The sequence below is a fragment of the Nymphalis io genome, chromosome Z (assembly GCF_905147045.1).
Source record: "Nymphalis io chromosome Z, ilAglIoxx1.1, whole genome shotgun sequence".
NCBI lineage: Eukaryota > Metazoa > Arthropoda > Insecta > Lepidoptera > Nymphalidae > Nymphalis > Nymphalis io.
In genome coordinates, this window is record NC_065918.1 from 8,742,094 (window position 1) to 8,761,986 (window position 19,893).

The 19,893-nt window shown below is 32.4% G+C and overlaps 3 protein-coding genes across 12 annotated transcripts in view; 2 read left to right on the forward strand and 1 right to left on the reverse strand.

Moving 5' to 3' along the window:
• The window catches only part of LOC126780718 (sushi, von Willebrand factor type A, EGF and pentraxin domain-containing protein 1), a 30,093-nt gene extending 19,426 nt beyond the window's left edge, over nt 1-10,667 (forward strand). The window contains exons 4-11 of the mRNA XM_050505375.1: nt 897-1,329; nt 2,548-2,756; nt 3,107-3,283; nt 3,377-3,556; nt 3,980-4,159; nt 7,959-8,308; nt 8,443-8,633; nt 10,172-10,667. Coding sequence (XP_050361332.1) covers nt 897-1,329; nt 2,548-2,756; nt 3,107-3,283; nt 3,377-3,556; nt 3,980-4,159; nt 7,959-8,308; nt 8,443-8,633; nt 10,172-10,514 — 2,063 coding nt within the window. The 3' untranslated portion in view covers nt 10,515-10,667. The remainder of the gene's footprint in view (nt 1-896; nt 1,330-2,547; nt 2,757-3,106; nt 3,284-3,376; nt 3,557-3,979; nt 4,160-7,958; nt 8,309-8,442; nt 8,634-10,171) is intronic.
• Nucleotides 1-19,893, forward strand: part of LOC126780711 (protein Jumonji) — a 200,730-nt gene that overhangs the window by 126,538 nt on the left and 54,299 nt on the right. The window lies entirely within an intron of this gene.
• LOC126780708 (F-actin-monooxygenase Mical) overlaps nt 11,979-19,893 on the reverse strand; it is a 33,600-nt gene continuing 25,685 nt past the window's right edge. For 3 of the 7 annotated variants that reach the window (XM_050505348.1, XM_050505353.1, XM_050505347.1), the window contains exons 23-27: nt 19,763-19,792; nt 18,484-18,616; nt 17,586-17,789; nt 16,680-16,764; nt 11,979-15,720 (exon numbers count right to left, since the gene is read on the reverse strand). In XM_050505348.1, coding sequence (XP_050361305.1) covers nt 15,684-15,720; nt 16,680-16,764; nt 17,586-17,789; nt 18,484-18,616; nt 19,763-19,792 — 489 coding nt within the window. In that variant the 3' untranslated portion in view covers nt 11,979-15,683. Of the gene's footprint in view, nt 15,721-16,679; nt 16,765-17,585; nt 17,790-18,483; nt 18,617-19,677; nt 19,793-19,893 lie in introns of those variants that run through there. The other 4 variants (XM_050505349.1, XM_050505350.1, XM_050505351.1 and 1 more) reach the window with 4 other exon arrangements.

Below are 19,893 nucleotides of genomic sequence, written 5' to 3' on the forward strand. Positions count from 1 at the left end.
AATTATTGCGTTTCAGTGAAAGTTATGAGGACAGGACGTACTGAATGTACTACCATTTACCGAATGTCATAAACATTCCGTAAAGTTGTCATTTAATACAATTATTTTAGACAACACTAATTATAATAATGTATTATTAAATAAGACGAATTTTTTTTTATTCTAGCAGATTTATTAATACGTAGCAACTTATGTATTATAATATGTATGTCTTTAAAACTTTGCTTGAGAATAATTAAAAACATATACATATAATAATACATAATATTAATATGTTGTTTACAATAATTAATATGGAATAATATTGTAATAAGCAAGAGAAATATATATTGTAAATATAATTTTTATGAAAACAAGTACATATTTATTAATATATCCTAGAACTAAAATAAAACAAACTATACATTACAAGAGAAAAAACACGCCGTCTAAAAGATTGTCTTGTGGCATTGTACCTAAGAAACTGACACTATTGCTTCTCTGCACCTCTAGACTCAGATGATGAGCTAAATAAGCGCCCAAAGCGCTCTCGGAAATAAATTAAATTAAAAATGTCCCAATTTCTAAACATACCAGTCACTACAACACAAGTATCTACAAAAAATAGATATAACCGCTTATCAGTGGACTGTAGTAGCGATTAGACATAAACGAGCCGCACTAAAAAACACAAATATTTTTTTTTATAGGGCAAACCCGCGACGTTAATGCTAGTTTTTTTTTAAAGTTAGTTTTATGGTAAGATTGATGTTGTTGTATGAGTATATGCAATGTTAACAGCTTAAGCAGGCTTATAAATATTTTGATTAAAGTAAAATTAAAATAAACTTGTTAATATTCTTTTCTAAGCTCAAAATGGTGTTTCATATGAAGTAGAATTTTTTGTTTTCTTACAGGAGTAAATAAACCAGCTGTAGTGGTAGTGAGAGTTGGTAACAATCGACCAGATCTTGGAACGAATCCAGTCTGTAACCGTTTCACGGGATTCCTAGAGGAAGGACAGCCTTTGTTTCTACCGTGCAATCCCCCCATGCCGGGTGCTTTTGTCAGCGTTCACTTAGAATCCTCTACCCCTAGTCAACTGTCTATTTGCGAAGCATTTGTTTACACGGATCAAGCATTGCCGATAGAAAGATGTCCACAATTCCGCGACCAGCCACCTGGAAGCACAGCTACTTACAATGGAAAATGCTACATTTTTTACGATCGACAACCAGCCAATTTTAGAGAATCCCTTGCATTCTGCCGATCACGAGGTGGAACATTAGTTGACGAAAGTAATCCTGCGCTACAAGGTTTTATCAGTTGGGAACTTTGGAGAAGACATCGGTAAGCTACTTCATTGTAATAATAATAATTATAATAGCTATGCGAAATTTGCTTGCTGGTTTTAATAAGCTCAAATACTATCTGAGTTTTCAAAACAAAATTAGATGACTTATTGCTTACTGCGTTGATGCGAATTTGATGTGATTTTCATAAGGAAGACTTAACTGCGAAAATTGTCCCTAGCTTTGCGTAATCGTGTGATGATGATTGATAGCTAACCAAGAAATGAAACAAGATCGTGCTTGTGCACATTCGTGTGTGTGCAACAGTGTTGAATAATAATGCTAACAAAATTTCATGCCCACGCATAATTTAGCGTGACACATGACATGTCCAGCCTTATTGAAGATTAATAATAGTGAGTCGTGATCCATCGTTCGTCGTGATATTAACTTTAAAATAGATATTTTTTAACACAACAAATACACAAATATACGGTGTAAATAAAAATTGAGTACCTTCAATTTTATTAGAAATATATATTAATCCAAATTCGAATTATAAAAACTATGTCTACCATTATATTTTAGGATTGATAAAAAAATAATCAACGAGAGAAAAATATGACTATATTTACAAAATATATCAGGTATATGAAGTCGTTTACGTTCCTCTAACATTTCATTAGTGACATTCATAGCGATACAGTTATCAAGAAAAAAATCAGCGCACATGTTCCTATTAGTTGAATGATCCATTACAAATCCGCTACGCGAAGCAGAGCGAGGTGATTTGAGTCAATTTCTGGCCTCATCTTCTACTTGACTGTTATGTCTTAGGCCGTTAGCGTGATTGGAAACTTTACAACGGGATTTTTCGTATAGTTTACCTATCTCTCGAATTTAATTTGTTCTATTCCTTCATGTACATATTTAGTTGATATTATGTCAAAAGTGAGACGGTACTTATAATGATCTTCAATCATCAACATTTCTTGTTTTAAACCTTATAAGCTGTCCATCTAACCTGTACTGTTTGGCCAATGTGTAATTTGATTTTGCTGTGCTGTTTATTGACTTATTGTTTTGCTTATCAATTAAATTTTAAATAATAAAGATAAATAAATGTATAAAGTAATTCTTTTAGCTTTAAATATCGTGAAAGAGATCTTTGATACGAGAAATGATCTTTATTTACAAAAAGATTATTAATAATATTAATATTTAAGAATGGCAATCAATCTCATAATCTATACTTACATGAATATATGGTTGCTAGGAGCGATAGCAGCAGTCAGTACTGGATGGGAGCGGTCCGCGACCCACAGGATTCAAACAATTGGAAGTGGGTGAATGGTAATGATGTGACGGTCTCCTTCTGGAACGCTCCGGGTGGCAGCGAAGGTTGCGCTAGGTTCGACGGCAGCAAAGGCTGGCTATGGGCTGACACGGATTGCCAATCGAGACTGAACTATATTTGCCAACACCGTAAGTTAATTTTCATATTTGCGAAGTTTAATGCGATGCGATTTGTGTTATTTTGGTTATTATTGTATTATATGGAATGCACTGCGAATTTGTGTTAAACTAAATTAAACAAAATGATAATATATTTGAATCTGGAATATTATTCATTCTATTTTGGAAAATTAAGTAATTGTAGGTAACGGTAAACATAATTAACTTTGATTTCACAATATATAAACTCGACACGACACACAGTATCTTTCTTCTAAGTGTAGTATGTGTGTAAACGTTTTCAAAATATATGTGCATTGTTTTAATTTAAGAGTTTTATTACAAGAAGCATACAATCATTCAAAACTTGTTGCTTGCAGAACCCAAAGCATGTGGTAGACCGGAACAACCTCCAAATTCAACGATGACGACGGAGAGTTTTGAGGTAGGAGCCACAGTTGAATATGCCTGCGACGAAGGTCATCTGCTCGTCGGTCCAACTGTGAGAACATGCTTAGACACCGGTTTCTATGATGAGTTTCCACCCGTTTGCAAAAGTAAGAGAAAATATACTTTAATGCGCCAGCAAAAAAATAATAAAAGAGGAATTTAAATGGAACGAGAAAATCGTGCATATTTTTATTTTTCAGGAATAGAATGCGGGTTTCCTGCTGATATAGTTCATGGTGTCTACGAGCTGATTAATGGTTCTGTTTCATACCTATCACATGTACAGTACGCATGCGAGTCTGGATATGAGATGGTAGGCCGGTCTCGTCTCGTATGTGATATTGACGAAAGATGGAACGGCCCACCACCGCATTGTGATGGTGAGCTTCACGTATAAACATCATCATATTTTCATCAAAAATACAAACTTATTAACCTCTATTACTGATCTTAACAATTCTCAAATCTTTGTCCTGAGATTTTAGTATTGATAAATTGAATCCACCATATTAAACTATTTATTAAGCCAAAAAAAGTTGTCCTAAACACATAATTTACAAAATTTCAATAAAAAAGTGTTGTTGTAAAAAATACTTTTCTGATATACTAAAGCTTGTAGCTATGATTTTGATTATGATTAAAAATAGTAATTAGTTCTAAAAGTCTTGCAATTTTGAATAATTGTGTTACAAATAAACAAATTGTAAATGTTCATAATAGGTAAAACGTAAGTTGTTAGCCGAGGAAAACTCGATAACGTAAGTGAAACTGATTTATGTAATAATAATAAATAATATTTTCAGTCGTACAATGCGAAGACCCGCTACAGATCCAAAATGGCCAAGTTTCAGTTTCAAACAATGCCTCAGTATTTGGCGCTATTGCAGAGTACACTTGTTTTAAGGGATATAAGTTACAAGGGGCGCGTAGAATGAGTTGCCTTGCTACTGGCTCTTGGGACAAACCTGCACCACATTGTAACCGTAAGTTTTTTTTAGTATTACAAAAAGATTCAAGATAGAACTAAGCATTATATTTTTATCCTCAGTAAATACTACCTGAACCCTAAAAGTGAATGCCTAAGAGTTCTCATAGTAATGTGAAATTATTAGTAATCTTCTACCGCTTTCAACCCGTACTGTGCCAGCATGATGGTATTGGGCTAACTCTTCTCATATTGAGACGATACCCGTACACAACACCAGCAGTGGGACAGCTTATAAACAAGGCATATATGATTATTATTTAGGTATTGTTACCCTTGTGCCTTTGGAATTACGTTTCAACTTTATATACACATTACGAGTTGCCCGCCCCGACTTCGTACGGGTAAAATAAGAATTTTATGACATTTTGATAATATATTAATCAATAAGATATAAAAAATTCGCCAATCAATCTATTCACCTATACAGTAAAGTGCTAGGGGCATAAAATAATATATGTATATGTATAAAGCACTACCCAGCGTATTTTTTCATAGTTTATTTATTATTGCTTTCTGTCTACGGTTTATGTGTGGGTAGTGGCTCATCGTACATTCGTCTCATATTATGAGACGGTCCTTTTGAAAAGGTGGCCCATTATTTGTTTTCTTTTTAAGATTGATAAATGGTTACCACCACCCATAAACATTGGCCCTATAATTTTTTTAACCATCTTATCATCATCTATTTTAACCATCCACCTTGGAAAATTGTCCCTTCTGCCTGTAGTTACACTGGCTCATTCGCCCTTCAAACCGCAACACAACAATACCGAATATTGTTTTATAATACTATCTTTGCGCCGTCTAATTCGACATCGCAACTTTGGCCACAACTCCTAAAATATTAATTTGATCATTAAACTATATGCTGAATAGCATAGCTACTGTATATGCTATTCAGCATTAAAGTTCGAAAGGGCACCGCGGCTACTGAATTTTATATATGAAATTTATATATATATATATATGTATATATATATATATATATATATATATAGCGTCTTAAAGTTTTAAATAATAAAAAAGGTTAAATTAAAAACGTACTATTAAATTGTTTCTAGTGTACAAATAATAAAACGTGAATGTAAATAAAAGATAATAAAAAAGCGTAGTAACGCTTTGGTCTATTATTTTCATTCACTCCCGATATCCGTGGTTCGATCACACTGAGGCCTTATTCTTTTATTTTGTGTTATTATATCTAACCTAACCTAACTTCTAAACGAAAGGTCCGATTCGAATAATTTAAAGAGGAATTTACATGTGTATAATTAACCTTTATCATGAAGCTATTTAATTGCATAACGATTAATATCATGATAGTAATGTCATAATTCGATTGTACCTGTGTTTTTATTGACTAATTTGAACAAAAACTGTTATTGTGATTTAACTATAATAGATAGCCTCGTGGACGTTTTTGTAGGTAATAATGAGTATTATAAGCCTGTAATAAATTATTTTCGGTGTAATTAATAATAATTAATAGTTTTCGCAGCGCTCACCAAATAATGACTTTTATAGAAAAAAAATGTTACCTTGGGTTACATTATTGCAATTCTCGTAGGGATCTTTAATTTGTATAGAATATAGCCTATGTTACTCGCTGATAAGGTAGCGTTCTGTAGGTAAAAGAGTTTTTAAATTCTTATAAGTGCTTAAGTTTATCTATTACAAACAAACAATAAAAAATCAAATTTTACCTCTTTATTATATTAGAAGGTATAGATAGTAAGATAATCAGATTAGTCATATTGTAATTTAACCATATAATTAAGAAAAAAAAAGCTTAAAATATTAATTACGTTAATTAATTATTTAGTAGCTAGGTAGCTACTTAATTAAATGATTATTTAGGTGATAATAATATTATACCTACTTAAATAACAAAAAAAAAAAAACAAATTAATAAAGTAGTAAAACTTTCCTTATAGTTTAATCTTTGTATGAAAGATGTCGCTAAATTGTTACTTCACGCTTTAAAGACATACCCATAATATAAGATAAGAATATTTTTCGGTTTCACGGAAACACTACAAATCCTGTTTATACACAATTTAAGATCTTTTTTAGTTTGTATTTCAGTTCAGACATAGGCTATATTTTGCATACTTATTGAAAAGTAGCTGTGCCCGAGGTTTCACCCCCGTATAACTTAAAAAAACTGAAAGCAAACCTATAATATTTCAGTATATACAACATTTTTAGTTTTATTTTTGTGGGATATTAGTATTTATTGGTTTTTGCCGCACCTAGACATATATAGGGCAACATACAAATGAAAAACATCATTCCCTTAAAACTATTCCGATATACTTGAATGTCTTTCCCTGTGCTTTATTTATTGTGACTGCAAACGATAACTTCACAAGAAATTCTGTCCTTTTTAAAATAAAACCTGAATCTGTTTTTTTAATAAGTACATATTATCAATACCAACTAACCTACTAGCTGATTCATTTTTCGCCCAGAGAATCGGAATTGCGATTCAAAGGGGAAATGCTTAGTGGTGGTAGGGCTCGTCTGGGTAGAAACCACCCACTCACCAGATATTCTACTGCAAAATAGCAGTACTTGGTATTGTTGTGTTCCGGTTTGAAGGGTGACAGAACCAGTGTAATTTCAGACACTAAGGTCATAACATCTTAGTTCCCAAGGTTGGTGGCACATTGCCGATGAAAGCGAAGGTTAACATTTCTTACATTGCCAATGTCTATGGGCGTTGGTGACCACTTACAAAAAAAATGCTGCTAGCATTCTTGCCACCATTCCACGCGGAATTTACAAACCGAAAATAAATTAAAAAGTTAATTTCCATAGTTATTTACAAACAGAAAAAAAATACGGTTATATGTATGATTAGTTTCAAACAACTTACTCAACTACCCTTTGAAATAATATGTCAATACTATAAAAAGTACTAAAACGACTTTCCAAATAAGCATTATTTTAAAACAAAATTGATTACCATACAAAAGGTTATAGTCAACCGTAAAAGATAGACCGTAAGAGATAATCTACGCATGGGCGAGTTAACCGACAACTACCAGCATAAGTTGAATCTTATTTAATGATTGATTATAAAGATCTGAGTTCAATTTTCAGTCAAGATGGCCCAGTGGTAAGAACGCGTGAATCTTAACCGATGATCGTGGGTTCAAACCCGGGCAAGCACCACTGAATTTTCATGTGCTTAATTTGTGATTATAATTCATCTCGTGCTTTACGGTGAATGAAAACATCGTGAGGAAACCTGCATGTGTCTAATTTCACTGAAATTCTGCCACATGTGTATTCCACCAACCCGCACTGGAGCAGCGTGGTGGAATAAGCTCCAAACCTTCTCCTCAAAAAAGAGGAGAGGAGGCCTTTAGCCCAGCTGTGGGACATTCACAGGCTGTTACGGAGTTCAATTTACATTGAAGGTGTCTAAAACTGCACATTTTTTAACTTTGTTTGTTAGTATATAGGAATATATACTTTCAATCATCATCATTTTACAAACTATCGTTAAGAGGTAAAGTTTCAGCCAATTCAACTGGACAGTTATTTTATAGCAATTTTATCGAATAAATGTTTGACTTGATTCATTATATTGACATGACTTTATTTCGCTTTGTCCTGAGTCTGGGTGTAATTATCTAATATAATTATGTATTTACGAAAGAAAAGTAGTATATGTAGTATACCAGTTGTCTGGTTACCATAGTACAAGCACTGCTTAGTTTGGGATCAGATAACCGTGTGTGAATAATGTCCCAGGATATATTTAACTTTATTTTTTTACTACCTAGCTGAAGAGCGCATGACTACCACCACGACAACAACAACCTCCACCAGCACGCAGCCACCGCCGAATCCAATACCGACTACACTAGCACCCACAACCGCTCCCGCACCAACAACTCCTCGTTTAGTGTTACCGACGAGACCAAGAACACATCGTCCGCTATCTTCTCCAAACCCTTTCGTAACGCCAGAGTCTACGCGAAGAGTTCGACCTAGGATAACGACAACCGAACGTCCGACAACGAAAGCGCATGAGAAATCTCCACCAAGAAAAGTTACAGTTGCTGATTCGCAGGACTCGCCCACGAGTCACGTTCCGCATATAATTGTAGCCAGTCATCCGAGAGAAAATCAGGTACAATTCGTTTGAAAAATAATAACTTATTATGAATATTAATTATGAACTTATAAAAATAAGACAAATTGCTAGAATAATGTAAGGTTGCACGTTGTTTGTGATTTTTAAAAGTTTTTTTTTTTTTTTTGTAGATCTTTGGTAATGGCAATAACATCAGAGCGGAACAGACACCGCGAGTGAATGTGCCGCTTCCAGTAGACGGTGACCGAAGGGAGACACTTGGGGCCCGACTTAATATAGGCGCAGTCGTAGCCTTAGCAGCATTTGGAGCATTGGTGTTCCTTATCGCTATTATTACAACAATCGTTATCTTAGTTAGAAGGTGAGAGAAGATACAATTACCAAATGTACTTTGCTTTCAGTGTGTACCGGCAAAACCCAGATATGATAATGTACATGTTAATTTTCAGTCATGTTATATTACAGCCAGTCTCAAGGTATGAAAGTACCTTAAAATATAAATGCTCTTCATTCGCGAAATCCAATTTTTTTTAAATCTTTTCAGTTTTCTTATCAACTAATAGATACTCAATTAAAGTACATCGCGAAAATGGATCTCGATAGATTACTTGATGTGGTTGTTTTTTGTTTAACGCACATATTATGTATTACACCAATTTTAAACATTCCTAAAGCTAATTTCTCAATCACGTCAATAATATAATCGGCGGTAAGTGTAACAGGAATAGAAAAATAGTAAATATTGAACAATGACCACTAGCGGAGATCGCAAGCGAGAAAAGGCGCCGGTTCGCGAACTGCCATCTCGGTGGTACACGTTGCTGGCTCTCCCGTTTCCGGACCAGCAGGTCGGGAGACGCGAATTTGCCCGCGCTCATCGGCACACACACCGCGCGGGCCATTTCTCCAACCCTTTATAGCCAGTGCGTTTATATTTTAAGGTACTGCACGCGGTCGACATGGTGGCTGATAACAAATAATACGTGTTATAAAACCTCCTATCAGTCAGAGGGAAAGATGAACTTGCATACATTTTATTTAAAGTTATTTCCAACTGGAATTATTCTAAACTATTACTACTACATATAACTGTTTTACATTATTGGAATTGTTAAAACTTAATTTGAAAAAATAATACAGAATATTTTCAGTTATAACATATTTAAAAAGTAGGTCCTGTGTAAAGAAATAAATTCATAGGTCATCTAAAAGTAGGTTTATATTCAAGTCAAATAATCAGCAGCCACCGTGTCGTTCCGGATCGCACGAAGCACAATGCACCAGAAGCAAAAATGTAACTGATTTCATAGCCACGGCTTCTTCTACAAAATTGAACTGGCTGTTTCTTGAAGCACTGATTCAGAAGCCCTCTATTTAAATCTGCCAGTTTTGCACTCGACTACAAAGATAAGCACGCTTTTCAAGTGGAATTAAATAAGAAAATATAGAATTGAGATGACCTTAATTCTTAATTAATATAATCGTAGCGCACCACTACTGCTTACTATCACAGCCGACAAGCAAAGCACCACAACATCAACTTGAAAAACATCCGCCCTTCGATTATTCCAACATTCCAAAAAATGAATCGCAAAATAATGATATAGAACAAATAATGTTTATCTACCTATTCGTTTATTGTTGACGTTTATTAACAAAAGAATCGTCTATTTCTTTTTGTTGTGAATTTATATTTATTCATTTTTCCCAATATAAAAGTAACGGAAATAATATTAATAATGTTTTTAACCTACTCATTCTTAATTCGAAATGAGGATAAAGAAACTGACAAAGATGTACTTCCTGTTTGATTATTAAATTTGCACGGATTTCCTCATTTATACAAACATCCATACAATGAAATATAAAGTAAAAATTAAATATTTGAAATGTCAGCAGGAAACACAACGACGGTAAACGATACAGACATCATGTATCCCCCGACTGCAATACAGTCGCCTCACTGGATTCATCGTCTTCGGAATCTCGAAGCGGCCTCAATAGATACTATAGGCAGGCTTGGGAAGAGCTCCACGAGGCCACCGGAGCCAAACATGGTCATAGAAGACAGGAGAGAGAAGCTCCCAAAGACGGCTCCGAATTGGTCGTTTCTGACGTCTATCCAGCACAACATAATAGGGACAAAAGGAGACATCACCATCATCATCACCACCGTGAACCAAGACATCCCGATTGGCAACCGTCGCATCGTCCCCACCACAACCACAAACCTAGATATTAAGATATTACATTAGTTACTCGTGCTGATATCTGATTATTGGCGTCAGCAATAAATTACATTCCAGTTCATTATTTAGAAAAATGATACATTTCTTTCATTTTTGTTAAAATCAAACATAACAAGACCGCCTGGATTGTAACGAGTAGATCTAGATAACCCAAATATTTTTATTCATGGTACATCGGAACTTTATATTTTTCTTCGTATATATTTATTCTAAGTATTTTAATGATTTAATTTAAAATATTCAAATTCTGATGTATAGGTATAATTAGGGTAAAAATCTTGTAGACCTAATTACCGATAATGACTATTATTATTTTAGCGTACAAAAATATACTAAATATCGTATTCATTTGCCCAAAACTTGTGCAAACTTGCGTTATGTCTTCACAAATTACCTATTATAATTTGTTTTCTGGATCACAAGTCTAAATGTTCTTTTTTCAAAACCATGAAACTCGTCATGCAACTTAATCTGACTCGTGGTGTTAGTGTTATGATTTATAACTGATTAGAAAAACTTTCTTGCTTTAAGTATGATTACCTTGATCTTTTCTTATGTACAATGTTATATAATGTTATACTGTTTTACCTGTAAGTTAACCGCATATGCATTGAACGGCGATGAGTATGCAAATGTAAATATACTATTTTAAGACTAGATTGAAGTTAATCATTGAACAACGCTCTAACTTTCTTATTTAAAAAACTAATATCATATTTTGATTTCATTTTTCATATTCTGTTTACGTACGCTTACATACAATTACGGTTTTTTTACTATGAAAACAGACGTAATAATTTATAGGTATAGAATAATAAATGTATGCTTTTAATTAACGTAAAGATTAATAAAATAAATCAAGTAATGTAATTTACAATTGTGCGTTATATCAAATTTTACCTAAAATTCTTGCAAAATAAACTACAATTACCTATAAAGCAGTTTTCTTGTAGATAGCGAAAACACTTTGATTAATATAAATTTACCTGCAACCTGTAGGATATTGTTTGTATTGTATGTATAAGAATGCAAAATTAATTTTAATTTCTGAGAGGTACAAAATAATCAATGAATATACCTTCTTGACATTTTCATTTTTAGCGAGTACAATTTATGCTTTCGATTAGAAGAATAAAAGCGAGTTAACATATGTGCCATTAAACAGGCAAACCTACGTACCTATAAGGAACTACGATCATGTCTAACTTATATTCAAAATTAAAAATAGTTCTATGTATGTAAATAGTTGTAACAAAATTAAAATAAAATTTTTAACCATATTATTAAGTTATATTATAAATATGCATTAAATATTTGATTTGAAAGATATAAGTATTAATGTCGAAGAGAATGTGGCTATTTTATTTGTAGAAATAAAGTTTTGTGATAAATATATTGCAGTTTATATGATTTGTAATAAAACTACGTCTGATATAGTATTTTTTTTATTAGTTTTTAAGTTGTCTATGCATACAAATAAGGAGGTACATTGCTTTGTGTGTAACCATAAATTGGCCTTATCTTAATTTTAAACTAAGCTTTAATGACAACCACAGTGACAGTTATGTTAAGGACGACAATATAAAGCGCATAGATAATTTAAAAATGTAATATTTGTGATTTTACATCAGCACAAATAGTATTATTTTTAAACTGTTAAATAAAAATAACCTTGAAGGAATAAAAATAAGATGTTAAATAAATCACAATTAAGGAAAACAGTAGCAAATAAAAAGTTATGATTTACCTTATTTAAAACATAATTGAGAACAAGTTATTCAAGTCTATGTTTTACAACCTTAGCTAAATATAAAATTACACAATGTACGCTTTATTATAATAAATGTATATTATAATAAACTTAAAGTATATTATATTTTTAAACGTTTCCTTACATGCTGGTGAAACTCTTGCTATTACTCACTCAGCTCACAATTTACGATGGATAATGACTGCGTCTTCTATTTAAATTTAATGCAATATATGCGGAAAAAGGGACGACAAAATAACGAAAAATCAAAACATTAAAAAAAATCTTTATTAAAAAAAAAACAAAATACTACAAAATTTCTATTAAATTAACCTATCAATTAGGTTAATTTTAATAGTAAAAAAAACGATAACCTGAATATCAACAGTTTGCATATAAAAAAGAAAAACTATATAACTCGTAAATAAATAAAAAAGGGGATTTATTGGTATTAACTTGAGTATGAGAATAACCACTGTCTCATATTTGAGTAAAATTATTTAAGAATTCGGTTATAAAACAAAATTATTGTTCTTAATAATATATTGCTACTATACCTAATTAGTTGTTGATGATAAACTTTCATGCACATATTAATTTAAAAAAGAAAGTTAAAAATAAATAAATCTCTTCTTCGGAATTCATATTGTGACATAAAATACAACAGGGCATGAATATATGTATATGTTAGTTTACAATTTCTAAAAGAAAATTGATATAATATATATACCAACAGTCCATGAGACATTTCTCTATAACACTATTAGTGTAAGTAAAAACCAGTAAAGATAATTAATCAAAGTAATAATAGAAATAGCTGCGAGATAGTTTACTGAAATATTTTATACTGGTTTTACTTAGCACAATTACGTTCAAAACAAACTTATAGCTGCGTAGTATAAATGATATAACACAAAGAAAGTGACCAATTAAAAAGCGACTTCTCTAGTTTGTTATGCTACGTAAACTTTATTCCAATGGGACTCAATATTAAAATAATCTAAAATTTTTAATTATTTTGTAAGCATCTTTACTATCTGAATATAATATTGTATACTGTTCATGTAATACTTCATACTTTTCACAATGACTAATACATGTATAATTTTTCAGCATAAATATATTTTGTTCCTTTTGTCGTTTGTCTCTATATAAAAATACCATCATCTTTATTAATTATCTTATATCTAAAACATTTTAATACGCATAGCACAGGAAGCATTATTGCAAGCAACGCGTGTGTTAGCCTTGGGTGCCAGTCATTACGCTACTTACTCATTCTATAATTATATAAGGTATCTTATTGCAACAAAAAAAAAATACAATAAAATTCTTAAAAAAATAATGCTTGATTGCTTTATTTACATTTTCTCATAGAAATATAATAACAATCGCAATTCCTTGTTGGTTATATATTTTTTTATTATCTTGTTTTTGATTAAATTTAAGAAAAATGTATTTATTAAAATGATATCCAATATTACTAATAATATTTTATTCATCTTAATATAATATGCAGATTGTTACATTCTTCTATCGATTACGAGTGACAAGAAATTCAAATGGTTTTTCATGAAATAATATAACGTATCATATTTTTTTGTAATCAAAGAAAAATACTAACTAATACAATTTACAACATCTTTTAGACGAGAAATATTATTATTTTCTGTCTAAAGCTGAACACCCGAATAATTTGTCCAGATGGATATTTGTGTATTAAAGAACCTCATAAAGAGCGCTCGCTTATAACGTAAACAGGATTTGAACGGTCAGCTAACATTACGTGGCACAGTGTCGAGCGGAACCATTTCTGCTTCGACCAATAAAATTTCACACAGTTTCAGATACGTTCACAACCCTCGTATATGTATTGATTGATCGATTCAGTAATGACTCAATGACAGTCAATGACAGACTATTTGCAATGTTCAACTTGACGTATTCACTGATGCAATTGTCTCGCCGGATGCTCTTGGTGAGTTCCTTCCTTGATATGATGACGAAAATGTACTACATAATATGTGCTTGATTTATTTAATAGAACTATATTAACTATTAAATATAATTTGATATAATCATTTGGCATATCTAGCACACCGTTCACAACTAATAGCGGGACGATTTTGCAGTTTTTACTGACTTATATGTCATTTCAATGTCCCCTAAAGCTATATCGAGGAGTGAATCCTCTAAATACACATAAACATTTAAAAATACAAATAAAGCTTATACACGAAGACAGTAAATATAAAAAAATAGCCATTTTATATTCATGCTTAAACTCTGAAAGCGTACTTTTTTAATTAGCCTTACATTTATTTAGCAAGTTTAGCGAATATAACGTTGTTGATTGATACGCAATCGATGAAATTAAGTGGGCGTGTTTGTGATCAGCAATGCATGTAACAGCGAGAGTAAACGTTTACTTCTAAATTTAGTTGTATATAAGTTTATATGAATATGTAATTAAAGCCCTAAGTTAAATAATCACGTGATGTATCTCACATTGTGTTATCTGCTAGAGAGCTGGCTGTTTTTTGTATACCTAACTTTTGCATTTAATTACTAAATTATTTCTTAGAACAAATATTGTTAAAATGTGTATGAAAGTGATATCGTTCTATTTTGAAGATATAAAATCATAAATCACCGTTACAAAACGGTGAAAGTGCAATACAAACATAGTTTTTTTTTTAAATTTCATGTTATCGTTCCATAACGTCTAAGAAGTTGTATTAACGTCAATTTTCCTCTACAGCCTTCGCATAAAACAAATTGAGACGATTTCTAGAAAAGAAAACATAATATTTCTTCGCCTTCTCACGCATTATACACTGCGAATTACGTTAACCTTTGACAACATACTATTAACTTGGTGAAAATAAATTTGCAAAATTGTCCCGTACAAAAATATAATACATGTATATATACATACAAACATGTTCTAACATCTAAACTGTTTTGAGAAAACATTTATTAGAATTTCACGCTGAAGTCAGGTTTAAGGCAAATTTGCATGTATTTAGTTTGACTGCGAAACCACATCCAGCTGTACGAGGATGAATACAGTAATTCCTTTATAACAAAATATTTTTTTTTTAATCTTGCAAATATATAAATAGTTTTTATTCAGTAATTTTCACGTTTATCTAATAATATAATTATATTTCACTTGAACTTAGGGAGTTTTAAATGTTTCACCTATCAATTAATTTGTATAAATTGAGTTACTTGAAATATGCTTCTATGATAATATAAAATAATTGTTATACTTAATATAATACCGAGAAAATGTGATGTGATAGAATACAACATTCAACCTTATACTAATATATTGATTACGAAGCGTAACGATTTAGAAATAATAATAAAGTATGTTTATTACCATATAAAATAAGATAAAGTTAATTTAATCGCCAACCCCACTGCTAGCACCGGTACGTCTTCTGTAAAAAATAACAATTATAATTTATATATGACCAATATATTATATACGATTTTTCCAAAATTATTATATTCCAGCAGATTTTAATATATAGACATAGCAAATGGAATTTAACGAATCCCATCAAAATCTAAATAAGCATAGTATTAGGAGCATTTTTTGTAATATACGAATTTAATAATATAATGTAATTATTTTGGTAATGCTAATCATATTACATCATTGTTTTGTTTCAAAGATTATTTAAATAAAAATTCAATTAGTCGAAAAAATACGATTTGAATATGAGATATGTAATATCACTCGGACTGAACCTTTTTAATAAAGTTTCGAACGAATGAAAAAAAAATTGTCTATGAAATTTATTTATCAACAATATGATGGGCTTTTTACCGTTAACAAATTAAATCTAGCTAGATGCTGAAAACCGCCTTATAGCTTAAAATATCAATGATATACTGCGAATTGTTTACGTAAACCAAAGGATGTCATTCCGTATAAAACACAGAGCTTCTTTAAGAGTTTAAATAGCTGTTGCAGTTTACATGTTGGTCAAACTAAATGATCGATAGCGGAACAGGGGGAAGAACGCAGGAGCGGTTGTGTTTCGTTGTTGATTTCGTTGTATTAACATTTTAATAATATACAAACAAACAAATTCGCCTTCATGATTGATTGAAAAGATTGAAGTGCACGACCAAATGAATATAATAACATACAACAATAATGAGCCGGCAAGATCGTGCTACAAAAGGAACAAAGTCGGGCGCAACACTATGCAAAAAATTGGATTGGATTGGATCTCCATTAATGGTGTTAAAACTGACTTCAAAATAATATTATGAAAACTATAGAAATACTCCCTTATCAAGTCTTTCAATGTATTACACGGTATTTTAATATCATTATATTTAATAAGCGATAAAAGTTTTACTAAGTAAAATACATTAACCAGCTTACCTATCTGCCGCCATTAATGCTTGATGCGCCTGACGCTGGGCTGATACTTGCACTAGCTCGGCAACTGTCGCCGCTTGCTGTTCCGCTTGGGTTAAAAAGAACACTTTATAGAAAAAGAAAACGAATACTTCTATGCTTTTTTATATAATTTATATCAATATATTTAAAAACAAAGCGAAAACGAAAAGTTACAATCATGCTATGAACATATATATGTATGAGAATACAGCGTACAATATGGCTGTAGTATTTGACCCCAACAGTCAACATATTGTATGCTGCATATCGATGATCACGGTGTTAAAGTTATGTGCATGTAAAACTGCCAAGACCAGGCAAATGATATGAAACTAGTGGTAGTCGAATTTTGTATTAGGGTCCGTTCACACAGACCGGCTCGGAGAGGAGAGCAGATTTTTATCACGTTGGAAACAGTGTTTTGAGTGATTGTAGTAAAGTTTATTTTTGCATTTGCACCTTTTTTGTCATTAAAAATGCCTGAACGCGCTTCGTGTGAAGTAATAAAAGGAGCCGACCGGCTCCGCTTGCGTGCTCTTTCTCGCTCGCACCCGCTTTCAGATCTCTTCCAGCCGGTCGATGTGAAATAGTTGGCGGCTCCGCTCCGGCCAATTCCAAGCGTATACGACCCGGTCTGTGTGAAAAGAAAAAAGCAGGCCGATGCTCTCCGAGCCGGTCTGTGTGAACGGACCCTTATCATCATGCTCTTGGCTTTACCTCTTTTATTTGGGACTCAGTTCAATGTGTATAGTTCAAGAAATAATATTTGTCAAACATTTTCGGTCGGCCGTCTGCCTGATGCTAAAACTCCTTGGAAATGTTTTTGCTGGTGGATTGGTAACTAAGGGTAATAGTGTCCTTCATGTATTTGTATCGTTTTCGTATTACCGGACAGGGGTCGTGAGAGTCGCCGCTGTAGGCGGGCCACATTGCGTGCGGTGGGGTCGTCGCGAGACTCCTCGCGCGCACGTCTCTGCGCCACCAGCCGCGCCCAGCGAGCTTCGAACCACAGCTGCATCGCGTCACGCTCGTCCTCGTCCCCCCCGCCGCCCCTGCACCCATCCACACACACACTTCCCCCGCGAGCCGCTCCTTTTTGTTGACGCGGTATGATTTGTTAACGTTAAAGCGACGTTGATGAAGATTATGTTATTAGCACATGGTTTATGAAATAACTCGCAAACTCTGATTTACACATATTTTACGTAAACGTAACGTTAGTTCGGATTCATTCTCTCGTCGTTTTTTATATTACGAAAATTAATCTACAGGCATCTGCCTTGTGCGATGGTACCTATCAACTTAAGTTTTAAAAGCAATCAAAATATTTTCATATTTTATCTGTTACCTGTATGAAACAATAACAAAGTAACAAGTATTTATTTCTCTTTATGTAATAAACTAATTATTGACGATATCTATGCATCTGATTATGAGAATTAACATGCATATAGAAAAAAGCTCGATATAGTATGAAAAATGAACCATTTTGAAATATGACAGCGAGGCATGCCACAGACAAATCATAGAAAAACAATAATATTAATGGATGCGATTATAGACTGAACTGTATATATATGGATAAATAAATTATATATGTGAAATATATATTATACAAGATTTATACTGTCATGTTAGATGACATCTAAATAATTATAAATGCAGCCATTGTCTTTATTAGAATGATACAAGCATGTTTCATTCTGTTTTCATGTGTGATAAAATTGGCATTACATCTATGTTATCTATTAGCATAGTGATATAATTAAGGAAAAATTATACTAACTTGGCAGACGTGGTTGAGGAGAAAGTGAGGTGTCGGGTGGCGTGTAGCTGATTGGAGGAGGAGGCACGGGAGGCGCTTCTTGAAGAGCGCCTGTTGACTTATGGGCCTCGCGAATACGATGTCGTTGCGAATCCTAGAGTAAATATTATAATTTTACTGATCTAAATATACTAAGACATTGATATTATATAAAGCCTTTATCTGTGAAAATCGATAATTTAGTTTTTTCTTATCCAATAATATTTTAAATGCGAAAGTGAGTTTATTTGTGACGCTTCCATATCTTAACTACTCAACCGATCATCACCGGGTTGCCTAGCAACTAAAACTAGTGAGTTATATTTATTGGTCAAAACTTAAGCAGCAGAACTAAAAAAATATAATTGCCTATACGTATGGTAGTTAATATTTCCTAATCTAATTGTTTATTGTCTACTTTTAAATTTAATTATTCAAGTAGTCATTTTGTAAAAAAATATAATAATTTTATCAATAATAGGAAGCAGATAAGTTCAATTATCAATTGATTATAGTATTTGTCATTAATACTTAAATAAATTTTTATGTGACATGCAAAATAATTTACATACATGTTGAATAAACTATTTAATTTTAACTTATTTTAACTTAACGTTACACTTACCATAGACTTACAATAATATAAAGACAGAAATAATACAAAGTAACTTATAGACAAAAAGCGGCAGAACTTAATGCATAAAAAAAGCCAATCGCACATGCAATTTTTATTAAAAATAATACGAAATTTTATTTCACAGATAGATGCTGAATAAAATTTGAAAGAAAGCTAATAAAAATAATAAGACTACCGTTCGAACATTCTAAACGATAGAAAGCAGATACAACGAAAAACAACGACTGTAACATTGGATCAAGATATATACATATATAAATCAATGCGACTGATTGGTTGATCCCAAACGTTGCCAGACTCGGTGTCGAAAGTCCATAAAAATCTGAATTGAAACGTATTAAGTCCTAGTATAACGAATCCTATGTTAAGAGACATTTTGAGGCTTCCAATAAGAAGATTACAACATATTTAACAGACTGAGGGACATTATCGGTAATACGAAATGTAGTCGATCCATGATCCAATGTCGAAATGAAAATGATAAGGTTCTAACACAAGCAACACGTAACGGTGTGACTGAGCGAGACAAGACAACGTACAGTTAGCGGATGATGTGTGCGAGAGAGATGGACACAGCATGCGACTCACGAGTTCACGATACTGTATTTGATATGCTTTGCTTACGTGCGTCGTCAGGTCCGGCTCCGAGACACACTGAAAATTTAACTAGGGTTAGTCTACTCTGGGTGTCCGTATTTCCTCTTTTTTAACAAGTGTTGATACATTTAGTGCTTACAATATGTTACGCCAAAAAG